The 14,213-nt window shown below is 41.9% G+C and overlaps 1 protein-coding gene across 4 annotated transcripts in view; it reads left to right on the top strand.

Annotated features, from left to right (window-relative positions):
* The window catches only part of ICA1L (islet cell autoantigen 1 like), a 213,832-nt gene that overhangs the window by 92,569 nt on the left and 107,050 nt on the right, over window positions 1-14,213 (top strand). For all 4 annotated transcript variants that reach the window (XM_029606294.1, XM_029606293.1, XM_029606295.1 and 1 more), the window contains 2 exons: window positions 8,320-8,418; window positions 10,926-11,011. In XM_029606294.1, coding sequence (XP_029462154.1) covers window positions 8,320-8,418; window positions 10,926-11,011 — 185 coding nt within the window. The remainder of the gene's footprint in view (window positions 1-8,319; window positions 8,419-10,925; window positions 11,012-14,213) is intronic.

Below are 14,213 nucleotides of genomic sequence, written 5' to 3'. Positions count from 1 at the left end.
AACTCTGGAATAACACAGTTGGATTATAACTTGAGAAAACATTTCTCTAGACCCATTTCAAGATCACTGGAGGCCATTTTTCCGTCAAAGAGCATTGTTCATGATCTTTTACCATTTCAGGTAATTTGATGACCCAAGCATTATTCCTATAGCACTGATCTTCAGAGGGATGGCCATGATAGTCTGGTGTAGCAAAAATGGCAAGAGGTGGACCCTGTTCTCAAAAGCTCATGCCTCAATACATTGGTTAGTCTATAAGGTGCCACCCTCCCTTTGTCATTTTTCCTGTGGCACTGATTCTCTTGCTCTTCAATTCTCTTGTTCTTCAATTCTCTTTCTGCAGCTCCAAAATTTGCTGGTCTGCTCTTCCAGACCTTTCCTCCTGGGCCATAATTCTTTGCTCAGTCTCTGCTATTTTTCTGGTATTTGTGTGAAAGCCTTTTCTTGTCTCATCTATTGCAGATTGCGAACAATACATGCTGATTTTGGAGAGTGATTTTGAGAATGTTTTAGCCCATGTTCTGTAGTTTCAAAAATGTAATAAACAGATTTTGCAATAAATGATCCTCTTGTCCTGCTGACAGGTTTTTTGGAGATTTCCTGTATCATGTCTCCTGACACCACTGCTACAGGTTTTTTTTTCTCCTTCAGTAGCCATTTTTCTGTCTCACATCGCTGAAGTTTTGTAGTCATATCTTTTATTATCCTAACATAAGATTGTTCATGCATCTATGTTTCAACTTACTGTAGCAGCTTAGACAGATTTTTGGAGATCCCGTTAGAGCTACCACCTCCTGCGTCCACTCATGTTCAGCATTGCTGGAAGTCTATCATTCCAAGATCTACTTCACCTCATATCCCAGTTTTGTACTTAGGTGGAAATAGATTACCAGATGACAAGTTTTAGAATCTTAATGGAGCTGAAGCCCATTAATTATGCAACCACCAAACAAGGCATGAACCTTCTGGTACTAAAGGTCTTCAGACAATATCATGGGCAGACTTCCACTTCAGAGCACTCAAAATTGTCTCATAAGAGCATGGTCAATCTCCAGAGTACATCTCTGTTTTCAACTAATGCTAAATTCAGATGTCCAGAACTCACTTGTATGGTGGCAAAACAGAATTCCATCTGTTATAAGATATTTTAATTACTTTTCTGTGAGTATACATAACTACAGATGCAAGCTGAAAGGGATAGGTTGTCTCTTTACAAGGCAGACTTGCTCAAAGACATTGATCAAACTATTTTCCATGAATATTTAACAAATGATAGCTTTATACTATTTTAAGACCCTGATTCGCAATGTCATGTTTCAGTCAGGCAATGTAGTATCTCAATAGTATTTGTTGTATCTCAGCAAATAAGGGATAAAAGCAACAGCAACACTTTTTTCTCATGGGCAGAACATTTAAGTATTTTATTGTAACCCCCAACTAAGGCACATAAAACTATGTGCTAGGGAATTTGTACCGGTCAGTGGATTCTGATAAGTAGTCAACCAGATGATGTAGTGGGCTGGGCTCAGAATTGTCCTTTACTGGACAGGGAAATTTCTTCCCTCTGTGATTGAACAGACAACCGTGACTTCTGACTAGTAATAGTTCACTGGCAATCTCCATGTTAGGCGAGGCCAAGCCCTGGAAAAAAAACCAGTTGGGTCCATAGATGGATTGGTGGATCCAATAATGCCAACTTTATTAAACACAAAAATGGGTTGTCTTTGCAAGATCAATTTTCCACAGGCTTCCACGGTAAAATTAGCCTGTAGCAATACCAAATTCCTTACTAGGTCAATAAGTCTCTCAACACAGGGAATTCTGTGTAGAAATGCAGCATAGTCCATAATTAACAAATACATCACTTAACTCCAAATCAAGATAAATAAGTAGATTATTCTCTTTGCTTATGTCCCATGATTCCTCCCAGGGGCTCTTCCAATAAAGGCTAGACCTTAAGCCAAGGAGTACAGCTTTAGATGTTTTAGATGTACTCTCCATATAAAAAGATGTCTCCCCTAGTTTCTGTACCAGGAGTAAAACACCATAAGGAAAGACAAAATGGGCTGGAAATTCAAGACAGATTTTTTCAATATGAGATGTCAACAATGGAATTATACAAGAATGGATATTGTGGCCAATCATTTCCACAAAAAGGTGCAGAATCATTATGGCAAACACAATGAAACACAAGCTTTAGCAGCAGATGCTTTAGTGCATTGTAGCAAAGGTAAGTCAAAAGATCTGATCTTAATCAACTATAATAGTTCTTATTGCTTTATATTTATTTATTTGTTTATTTAGTTCATACCTTTTCATTGGTAGCTCAAGGCGAGTTACATTCAGGTACTATAGGCATTTCCCTGTCCCCAGAGTGCTTAGAATCTAAAGATACAATTTACTAAGCATTTTTCCTGTAGGCACACAGTGGGAGAAAACCGATATTATGTTAGTTATTTGACTGTTATATTTTGTTAGTATTAAATGTGAAATTTGTTTATCATGTTAACTGCTTTGATTATATGAAGAAAGGCAGTATACTAAGCCCAATAAACTAAACTAAGTTTGTGCTTGAGGCAATGAAGGGTGAAGTGACTATCTGGATTTGAATCATGGCTTCCCTGGTTCTCAGCCCGCTGCTCTAACCACTAGGCTACTCCTCCACTACTGGCCATACAAAACCTGGTTTTCATATCTGTTCGACATTTCTAGTACCAGACCAAATCTTTTCCTCTCGTTCCAGGCGTAATCTGCCAAGGCCTACATTTCTGAATTTAATGGCCTGAAAATTGAAAGGAAAATGTTAAAAAGCAAAAGATTATTCTGTTAGAATTGTAAGATTTAGTAGATGTTAGAAAATAGTCCATTAATAATACTTATTATGCTATATGGAAAAGATTTACAAATGTGTGTTAATAGAGAAAATTATACCATTAGAACATAAGAACATGCCATACTGGGTCAGACCAAGGGTCCATCAAGCCCAGCATCCTGTTTCCAACAGTGGCCAATCCAGGCCATAAGAACCTGCCAAGTACCCAAAAACTAAGTCTATCCCATGTTATTGTTGCTAGTAATATCAGTGGCTATTTTCTAAGTCAATTAATTAACTCATCAAAAAACTTAATACTATCATCCTAAGACTGAACAGACACAATGACTTCATGGCACACTACAACTATCAATGAACTTAACCGTTCTCAGAACTTTCTGTCTTTTCACACTTCCCTCAGTTGTCAGTAGTCTGGACTCTAATGCTATTATCACTCCTCCAAGAACTTATCCATTCCTTTTTTAAACACAGCTATACTAACTGCACTAACCACGTCCTCTGGCAACAAATTCCAGAGTTTAATTGTGCGTTGAGTGAAAAAGAACTTTCTCCGATTAGTTTTAAATGTGCCACATGCTAACTTCATGGAGTGCCCCATCTGTGAAGACTATATTACTTTATTTATAAAATTTAGATCCCGCCACCTCTAATAAGATTGTTTGGGGCAGGAACACATACAACAAATAAGACATCATAATATAAACTGATGATAATGATAAAATCACTTAAAAACTTAATCAAACAGAAATTCAGAGGGATAACGGGTTCATCTGGTGTACCAAAAATTGCATGAGGTGGGTGGCACCTTATAGACTAACCAGTTTATTGAGGCATGAGTGTTGGATGTCAGATGCATGAAGTACAGAGGTGGGTAAAATAAATGGGGATGGGGGGTGGGAATACAGAACAAAGAGAAGGCATTGAATAGGCAGACAGGGTGTGGAAACAAAGTGATAATAGCATTAGAGTCCAGACTACTGACAACTGAAGGAAGTGTGAAAAGACAGAAAGATCTGAGAATGGTTAAGTTCATTGATAGTTGTAGTGTGCCATGAAGTCATTGTGTCTGTTCAGTCTTAGGATGATGGTGTTAAGTTTTTTTGATGAGTTCCAATTCAGCAGTTTCACCTGGGGTGGTCCTTTGAAATTCCATTTTTAGGAGTATGGCAACTTTAAGGTCAGATAGAGAATGTCCTGAAAGGTTGAAATGTTCACCTATAATTAGATTTTGGATGTGTTTAAAGATAAACTTTTCCTGCCAACCAAATTCTGATTTTACCTAAGCATTGTTTAAGAAATGCCAATGGAAGACCATCTTGACTACTTGGGAAAAAAATAGCTGTATATTGTCTGCGTATATGTAATAAGGCAGCCCGGTTTCCTTTAGGAACATTCCAGTTGGGGATAGATACACATTAAACAAAGCTGATCAGACTGATCCCTGAGGGACCCCAATCTGCAATTTCTGCCATGATGAAAAAATCCCTATCCAGTTGAACTCTTTGCTTCCTCTCCTGTAAAAAAGATTCAGACCATTGCAACACATGCCCTCCCGTACCAAATTGACTCAGCTGGTGAAGTAGCAGCTCATGACTGATCGTGTCAAAGGCAGCTGACACATCTAACTGCACTATCAAGTTAGTGCCTCCTTTGTCCAAGAAACAATCAGGGCGATGCAATATCGGCGTGCGTTAAACAGGCGCTCAATCATGGCGCCTGCTCTCTTAACACACGCTGATCCACCTCTCCCGGGCACCCAATTTAATATTTAAATGGACTGCTGCGGTAGGGGGCGCTAGGGAACATTTTGCGCCCCTGGTGTCTTCTCGGCATTGGGCAGCCAAGAGAAGTGGCTGTCAGCGGGGTTAGGAAAATGGATGCCCAATTTTACGAGCATCCATTTCCCTAACCTGACCGCCAGTGATACTTTTTTTTTTTTTTCTGTTCTCCTTTTTTAGGTTCCTCTGACTTAATATTGCCACGATATTAAGTCAGAGGAACTACAGAAAAACAGTAATTTTTGCTTTTATGTAAACTTTTGAGGCTCCTCAAGAATTAACGCCTGCTCCGGGGCAGGCATTAATTTTTGAGAGTAAAAATGTGTGCACGTTTTTCTTTGCATTGCAGGTAATAGCTAATAGTCTCATCAACATGAATTTACATGTGATGAGCACTATTAGCTTCGCGCTTGTTTGGATGCACTAATCCCCTTATTGCATGAGGGATTTTGGACACGCATGCAAGCGCCGGTAAAGTCGTGTGCTCAGCCAAGCGCACTGTATTGCATCGGCCTAAACAATAGTATTCTAGTATTATGTCCCCTTCTCAATCTGAACTGATGAGCATCTAGTAAATCCTCCACTTCCACTTACTCATCAAGCTGGGTCAAAATGTTTTTGTCCAGGATAGTTTCTTTTTCAAGAATTAGATATGGGATTATGTACAAACACATTAATGGAGCAATTTTCAAACTGTTTGATTTGGCCAAAAGCTAAAGGAAAAGAACTTCATTCTTTAGATGTTATGAGAGCTTTAACATTTTATTTACAAAGTACACAAACGTTTTGGAAATCTGACCAGTTGTTTCTTTATAGAGCAAGCAAGAAAGTCTACCAGCCCTAAAGCCATTAATTTTTCATTGGATCAGCTGTTGTATTTCAGAAGCATATAAAAAATTAAATAAGACATTCCTTTGTTTATTACATCTCATTCTACAAGATCATAGCTATCTCTTTTGCAGTAAAGTCACAAGTATCTGCTGACCAGATATGCAAAACTGTAGTTTGAAGTTTTATATATATACACCTTTGCTGTACATTACAGAATAGAGAAGTGGTCATTTGGGATGCCAAGTTTGGGAGGAGAATTCTTCCAGCTGTGATCAACTCAAGCTCTTAAGTATTGCTTTCATAAGTCCCTTAATGTAGGTTGTATGAGTGAAATTGAACAGGAATTTTGTATTACCATCATTTACCATTCCATTAACTCTCACACAGTCGGCATCATCCCTTCCAGACTCCAAATGTGATCGTATCAGCTGCTACATACTGTGATGTATTTGGCTACAGCAGGGGTAGGCAACTCCGGTCCTTGAGTGCTGCAGATAGGTCGGGTTTTCAGAATAACCACAAGAAATATACATATGAGAGATCTGCATGCCCTTCTTTTATTGTATGTAAATATCTCATGCATATTCATTGTGGATATCCTGAAAACCAGACCTCTTTGTGCACTTGAGGACCAGAATTGCCTACTCCTGGGCTATACAAATGGATATTTTTATTGTGATGATAAATTTTATTTTCTTTGAGTCTCTTTCAGATCACATTAAGTGAAGTACTCTCAACTGGGCAGGGAGTCCTGATTAGCTTGACATCATTGGCCAGCTGTACTTGCATCAACATGTAGAAAAGTCTTGAGCCTTGATGAGAAGGAGTCTTAGTCTCATGTTACTATGACCTGTACATAACCCCCTGGTGTAGAGTTCATGAAATGGTAATTGATTGTACAACAAAATTCTGATTGTGCAAGCTTCTTGCCCAGATACATGAATTTTGCTAGCACATCTACAAACTTGATGCCACTATTTATTTTAAAGGACACTAAAAACTAAAGCCAAATTTTCATCCTAGCAATCTGGTGGCAATCTCTTTCCATAATAATTCTGTTTTATTGGGGATGAGGGTTGCAGTCTCTCTGCAGTATGTTTTCTAACTGTCTTTTCATTTGACCTTTACAGCCCTTTGGCTCCAAACCAAGGAATCCACCAGTGAGCTAAAGGCAGTGCTTCCCTTAGCTGTGCTGTATATGTTAGCTTGCCTTTTCTCCAGCCAGTTCTGGAGTACCCTCTAGCCAGTCAGATTTTTAGGCTATCCACAATGAATATGCATCATTGTATGCAAATCTATCTCATGCATATTCATTGTGGATAGCCGGATAATCAGACTGGCTAAGGGAGTACTGGCTTGAGAAATATTGTTTTTACTAAGTTGTACATTTTCTTTTGCTTATTTCTTCTTGTCTCAGAATAGTTTGAATAAGTGTTTCAAGAATCCCTGTGCTTAGATAAATGCATATAGATAATAGTTCAATATGCGTACATTCCTAGGTGTAGTTTAAAATACAGTAAGATTGCCATATATTCAGATCTCCATTCTGTGTGCCCAGCTTTTGGTTGCATGTGCAACTTTTAGACTTCGCATTGGATTTCAGTGGCCATGCACAACTGAATAAATATCAGTCATAATGTTTTATTGTTAACATGAGGGGAAATAAGTAGCTTCATGAATTACTAAAATGGTTAAAGGGAATTAACTTCTCTGTGTTTAAGGGATTTACCTAATTTATTTTTATTTATCAGTTGGACCAAAATCAGAATACTCATTTATTTCAACCCTGTTAGTAGTTTGCCTTTGATTTATTTATTTATTTTTTTTATTTCAACCCCCTTTTATCATAATCATCATTTATTTATTTATGACATACTTTTCCAGCCAGAAAGTTTAAAGCATGCTAAAGAGCAACACAGTAGTTATGGAGTTGATTGACAATAAATATAATTAACATTAGGTGCAGTAATATACATTTGTTAGGTAACACAGATAAAAATAACAGTCAAGATAATTCCAAAGGTTTTGTAATCAGTCCAAATCTAGACCGTGCAAAGACGACACTCTTTATGTAATTCCTTTAGGGTAAGGAGGATTTATTGGTCTTTTATTTGTAATATGGGGTGGGCTACACACTTAATTCACCCAAAATATTTTTGTGCTCCAGAAGGTAAATAACAGGAGACAGTTTTTTTTAAACAGAATACCATCTGTCATAAATTAGAAACTCTGTTGAGAAAAAAATGTATTCAATAAGCATCTTGTAAAGAACAGAAGGTACTAAATAAATATGCATTATTCTGACTATGGTAATCTACAAACTAAATGTTTCCACCCTTTCCTTAATTCTGGCTTTGTTTCTGTATCTTGAGTCTATTGACTCCTTTATATGTTTAATTTTTCTCTCTTGCCTTATGTTCTGTGTTTTGTTTTGTCTATATGCCTTATGCTGTCTTCCATTGTTCTATCTTTCTCCATTTTCCTGACTCCCTTGGAGGAAGGTTGACAGATTTCTGCTCCTAGGAGTAGTTAAGACTACTGGCTGCCTTGGCATGGACAGGACTAGTGAGGTACTCTTCCCCATCTGATGGGAAATATTTTTGTCCTGATAATGCAGTCAAGCCCTTGCTTGGGCAGTCCATTACAGACAGCATCTTCACTAGTATATTCCCACCTCCTCCCACCCAGCCATCTTCACTAGTATATTCCCTCCTCCCACCCAACACTAACAGTTGTTCTTAAAGGGCTTATGGGCTTATTTGTTCTGAGCTAGATACACACAATTATTTTTGTGATTAAATATTTAGAAAAACATAAACCTATGCAGACAGCTTTTGGAGAGTGAGTTTATGTAATCGTTGCTTTTATATTCTGCAGACCACTCTCTTGCATTTTTGGGAGAAGACAGCGCGATTAATGTCTGAAATCCATGAGGAGTTTAAAGGTTTCCAACCGTATGGCTTTGTTTCACTGAAGGTGTGTATCGTTCTTTATATTTTAGATCGTTACATACGATATGAGGTTAATTTTAAAAGCCCGGCGTGTGCCAAAATCGGGAGATGTGTGTGCATGTATGGCATCTACGCGCTTGCCGTATTTTAAAAACTTCCTACATGTGCATGTATCTCCTGCTATGCGCACATCTCACTCAAAATCAAAAAGGGGTGGGGCATGGGTGTTTGGGTGCAGGGCTGAGATGTGCATGCAAATACGTGCCTGGGTGAGCGCCAAAGTCTAGTGCTGCATAATTTTACTTCTGCTATGGAGGAAATGTAAGTTTAAAAAAAAAAAATCCATTCCTGAGAGGTTTAAAGGGTTTGAGGTAACTGGGGGAGTGCAGGCTATTAAACCAGGGGGGTTTAGATGACCTAGTTGTACACTGGGTGAACTTGGACGAACTGGTGTAACTGGTCTTGGCGTGCACACATGCCGGTTATAAAATTCCCTGACTTTCATGGCCAAAACCCAATTTGCACAGTTGGGGGACACTTACTTGCAAAATTAGGTGCACGCCTACCCACGTCAAGGCATTTTTATAATGTATGTTTTAAGATCACCGTGTGCCTGAGCTTGCACCACCTTGAAAGTTACCATCTATGGGAATATTTTTTTAATTACTTTTGTGCAGGCTCGATCCAGCTCCAGTTCTGACAGTATTTGAGGTTTTTCTCTGCCATTGTTAATGTAAATAGTCTTATATATTAAACGCTTGCTGTCCCAAACTTTTTCTTTTTCTGCATTGCACAATGGTTACAAGATGTTTCTGATCAGTTATAGAATTCTTTGAAGTGTTTAAGAAATAACTTATTCTTTCCAAACAGCAGGCTTTCTAGTAAAGAAGCTTGGTGCTTCCAACTGCAAAAGAAAGCTGGTAGAATCAGTATTTTTATCAGAATTCTTCGTTTCACTTTGTTCCAACACTAAGTACTCAAAAGAGAGAGGATACTGAATATTTTTGTGTTTGTTTCCATCGCCTTCCCTGGGCTAAATATGCTAGGTGAACCAATTCCCCATGATGGCCAAGGCTAGGAAAGGACTCCTTCTCTGAGAGCAAACCATTCACTGCTGCTCTAATGCCTGCTGAGCATGGCACAGGCCTCTTTCAGGGCATCACATATTCCAGGCCTGCTAAACACAAGTCTCCTCCTCCGTCATGGAGACAGACTCAGTTTTGTTTTAAAGTGAAACATATTTTTTCTTTTCTCAATAAAAACAATGCTACTAATGATGGTTCTGTAAAATCTAATGATTAACAGCTTGATTCAAACTTCTAGAGTCACTGCATATCTTCTGCCTAGAGGAGGTTTCTGTGCTGGGAAAAGGGCAGCTAGGCCTTGCAGGTTGACTGATTTAGACTTTTGGTGCAATATTCTCCTACAGATGGAAGATATTGCTGATCACAAGGGTATAAATTGAGCTGGGAAGATGATGATTTATAAAGTGAAAATTGCCAACTATCAACGTCTTCAGTGCCTTATTAAATATGCAGACCCTTTTCTACAAAACACTGCTGTCTAATGATAGATTTGCTAAGCACCATTGAATCCCAATGTACTTTGGGGTCGATTTTAAAAGGAGTGCACAGCCGTCCGTGTGCGCGCAGTTCCCAGCATGCGCACATGGATGCTCCAATTTTATAACATGCATGTGCGTGCATGTGTGGGCGGCATGTGCGGGGGGGGGGGGGGTTATGGGGTGGACTTTTCCATTAATACGTGTGGCGACACAATCGGGTCTCCCCTAGTTTCCTCCCAGTCCGCTCCAATTATGAAGCAGACTGGGAGGGAACTTCCCTACACCCCTACCTAAACTTCTTCCCTCTTCCCCTCTCCTCCCCAACCCCTAAATCCTTCCTATCTACTTACTTTTTAAAAATTGTATTATTTACTGTTCCTCTGGAGCAGAAGTAATCTGCACGCGCTAGCCTCTGCTGGTGCGTGCACTTCCCCAGGACAGTGTAGAATGGCGCTGTCCCGGCCCGCCCCTTCGGAGAGGCCTGGCACTTGTGCGTGTACCAGGGTTTACACGCACGGGCCTTTTAAAATCCGGGTTTTTGTGTTTTATTTACGCTGTAATAAATACATGTGACATGAGGGAAATAAGCTTTATTTTTTTTTTTGTATTGCTTTTTTCTTTTGTTTGAACTTAGAAAACAATGTCTCTTGCAGTACCTCAGTTGCAAGCCCATATCAATGGGACCTTGGCACAACTGAGTGCTTGGACAACTGATAAAGCTTCAGACTATCTGCTTTCTTGCTTTGTCTTCTCTATCAGGGAAAGAGTGAAGGCTTCTTCTCGTCCAAACATTTTTCTTTTGACTCCTTTAGAGAAGATGTACTAGCAAAATTCTTCAAAATATCAGTTTGCTTGTTTCTTTGTTGTATTACTTCCTAGCTATGAAATTTTTGGCGGGGATGGGGAGTTATGGTGAATATTAAAATGCAACTTTTTTTCTTCTGTCCTTTGAATGTGTTCATCACCAGTGTTTTCAGGGGCCCCATAAACAATCCCCTGAAGAGCAGAAAGAGGAAAATGTGGAGAAGGTAATTGCCACTGAAGATCATGAGAAGTAAGACAACAATTGCCTTCTTTTTCATATTTGTTTGGAAGTTTTGTTTTCTTTCTTAATTTCTTTATTTTTAATCATGAATTTTGTTTTCATGTGAAGTTGTATGTCCTCTTATCTGTTTTTTGTTTCCTTTTGGCTTATGCCTTCATCAGGATTTCTAGTTAAGTGATTGCATAAATGGCAAAAATGACTTTCAGTTCTCCATGGTTAAGACCTTGATAACACCATGTACTGCAGTAATCCAGCATAAATGTATGGATGGGCATGTGTGGTTACCTGGCAACCTTGCTGAATCAGGCTAGTTGACAGAGGTTGTCTTCCTTGTATATGTCATTCTCCTAGCCAAGCAGGTTGGTAGTCCTCACACGTGTGACATCATCGGATGGAGCCTGGAACGGAAAACGTCTGTCAAAATTTCTAGAAACTTTGGCTGCCACACTGAGCTTGCCCAGCATGCCACTATTCCTACATCCACGTGGGGTCCCTCGCCAATCCTTTCTTTTCCACGGAGCTATCGTCTCATGGTTGTGGAACTCATGCTCTTTTTTTGTTTCTGAAAGCTTTTTCCCAGTCGATTCATTGACTTTCCTGCGCCAGGTCCCTCTCTATTCCTCCCGGCTTAGTTAGTCAGGTGGTGCAATCATTTTTTTTTTTCCCCTTCTGTGCAGTCAATTCCTGGTGGTGTCTCCCTTGGTGCCTGCCGGTCATCGACTGCTCGCTGGATCTTTTTTCAAAATGGCATTGGCAGGTTTTTGTCGATGCCCTCAGTGTCTCCGGACCATGTCTCTTACGGATCTGCATGAGGTATGTATCCTCTGCCTGGGGGCATTGCACGACGTCTGGGGGTGTTGTTTTTGCAACCAAAAGACCCCCAAGGGCTGGTGCATCCGCCTGCCTGGAGAAAATGGAGAAACTGTTCAGGTGGAAGAAATCTGATCCCTTGACTTCGGTGTCGGGGACATTGACTCCGAAAGGCCGAGGAGAACCACTGGACATCGAACCCTTGTTGTCCATCCCTTCTCCAGGGCCCTCGATAGAGAGTGGAGCCAGGGATTGGCCGTCACTGCTGTCTTCCCGCTCCAGGACGTCGGGATCATCCTCTTCCTCCTCTGCTTTGGAGAAAGACTGGGCCGAGCACTGTGGGAAGTCCAGGAAACATCGACACCGGTCTCCATCGATGCACAGCACCGAGCTTGGGTCAGCACCAGCACCAGCGCCTGCTGTGATGCCCCCAAAGCAAACCCAAGGAGAGGAGGCACTGCCCTTTATCGAACCTGGGATCCCAGGTGTTCCTACTGATATCGGTGCCAGGCACCGATCTCCCTCAGGGCGCTGAAGGAGATCCGGTAACGCTTCTCCCTCCTCCATCCATCCTGTCTTCAGCGGATTTCCAGGAGGAGTTGGAGGGCAGGGTGTAACTGGTGGTTGTTCGAGCCCTGTATGGTATCGAGTGGCCTGCCTCACCAGTGCTCCCACCGGTGCCGGAGCCTGTACCCTCGATGTTGGCACTGTTGCTGGAGCACCTTGATGTCCTTCTTGGCATCCTCCCCATGCAGCTGGTGCTGGTGCCGAGGGGTCCATCGATGCCCCAGTAGACACTGTTGCCTCCTCCCTCCGGTACGATTTCCATTGTAGATTCTGAGGAGGAGGAAGGACCCGTCTCAGCACAAGGCATTGTCGAGGCCCTTGGTTCTGCAGACGGCATTGCCCAGTCTGGTTCCAGGTCCATCGGGGAGGGGGGGGGTGCCCAAGCCAAAAGGGCCTGGACAGGGAGCCCTCTCCTGGTGTCTCCAGGTGCTCCCAGTGAGGAGGATGACCCCTCAGATCCATCTCCTCTGGAGGAGCGGCGCCAGTCCTAGCCTGAGGACCTGATTTTTGCGGGGTTTTTCTGGGCCATGGCAGAAACCATCCCATTTCAATTGCTGTCGGAGGAAGATGTCGGGCATAAGATGCTGGATGTGCTGGAGTTTGTCAATGCCCCAAAGGAGGTGGTGGCTGTTCCCGTCCATGAGATCTTCAAGGAGTTACACTCCTTCGGATTTGGGAATATCCAATCTCAGTACCTCCAGTGAATCGGAAGGCCAATGCCATTTACATGGTACAGCAGGGCTTGGGGTTTGAAAGACAGCAATTCCCACATTAGTCAGCCGTAGTAGAGTCTGCCCTAAAAAAGGCCAGACGTTCCCGTACCCATGCCTCCGCTCCTCCAGGTTGGCAACATAGGGTGCTGGGTAGGAAAGTGTTTCAGGGCTCCATGTTGATTGCCCATATTGCTTTCTACCAACTGTACATGATGCAATATTCTCAGAATCTCTGGAGGCAGGTTCAGGAGTTGTCTGAGTGCCTACCCCAACAAGAGCAGGAAACTTTCTTGGTGGTCATTCAGCAGGGCCTGGATTGTGGCAAAGATGAGGTGTGCACCACTTACAACGTGTTTGAAACAGCAGCTAGGGTGGTGGCAGCGGGCATTAGTGCCTGCAGGATGGCCTGGCTTCAAGCCTCTGATTTCCGGCCAGAGGTCCAGGAGAAGCTCACAGGCCTACCTTATACTGGTGAGAACCTTTTTGGTGATAAGGTGAGGAATGCTGTGGCTCAGTTGAAAGATCATCATGAGAAAGGGAGAGGATTCAAGATGGCTTCTTGACCGGACGCATATTCAAACGCTCCTGCATTTTCGTCTTATCTTTGAATTTTTTCCTCTAAAATGCCTCATAAAAGAAAGGGGAGAGTGAGGGTCTATCCACCCGAGCCCTCACTTCCCGCAGGACAGCATATAATTTCGCAATATGCATCCCCCATATCACAAGTTGGGGCAACGAGCCCCGCTAGCGGATCGGGAGGAGGAGATATCGCTGACCCCACCGGAACCGCAAGAACCGCCGAGTGCAATCTCTTCGAGCACAGCCGGGCCTGTAGATTCGCCGGTGAGGAGCGTCACAGGAGCGACTCTATCGAGTGGACAGCTCGGAAGCGCTTCGAAGTGGGAGAGGCTCTCCGACTCCTCGATTCCACCGGAGGCTGTAGCATGGAGAGAGGAGAAGAGAGAGGAAACCTCGCAGATACCAACCTTGCCGACAGGAGGAAGAGAGGTAACGGGTAACCTAATAAGAAACCCCATTGAGATAAAAAGACCGGCAGTAATTACAATGGAGTCCCTTTGGGACCTGATTGTGGGGTTGATGAAGGCATTTAATGAACAAAC

The sequence above is a fragment of the Rhinatrema bivittatum genome, chromosome 6 (genome assembly GCF_901001135.1).
Source record: "Rhinatrema bivittatum chromosome 6, aRhiBiv1.1, whole genome shotgun sequence".
NCBI classification, from domain to species: domain Eukaryota; kingdom Metazoa; phylum Chordata; class Amphibia; order Gymnophiona; family Rhinatrematidae; genus Rhinatrema; species Rhinatrema bivittatum.
This window is presented reverse-complemented; position numbering and strand designations above follow the sequence as displayed.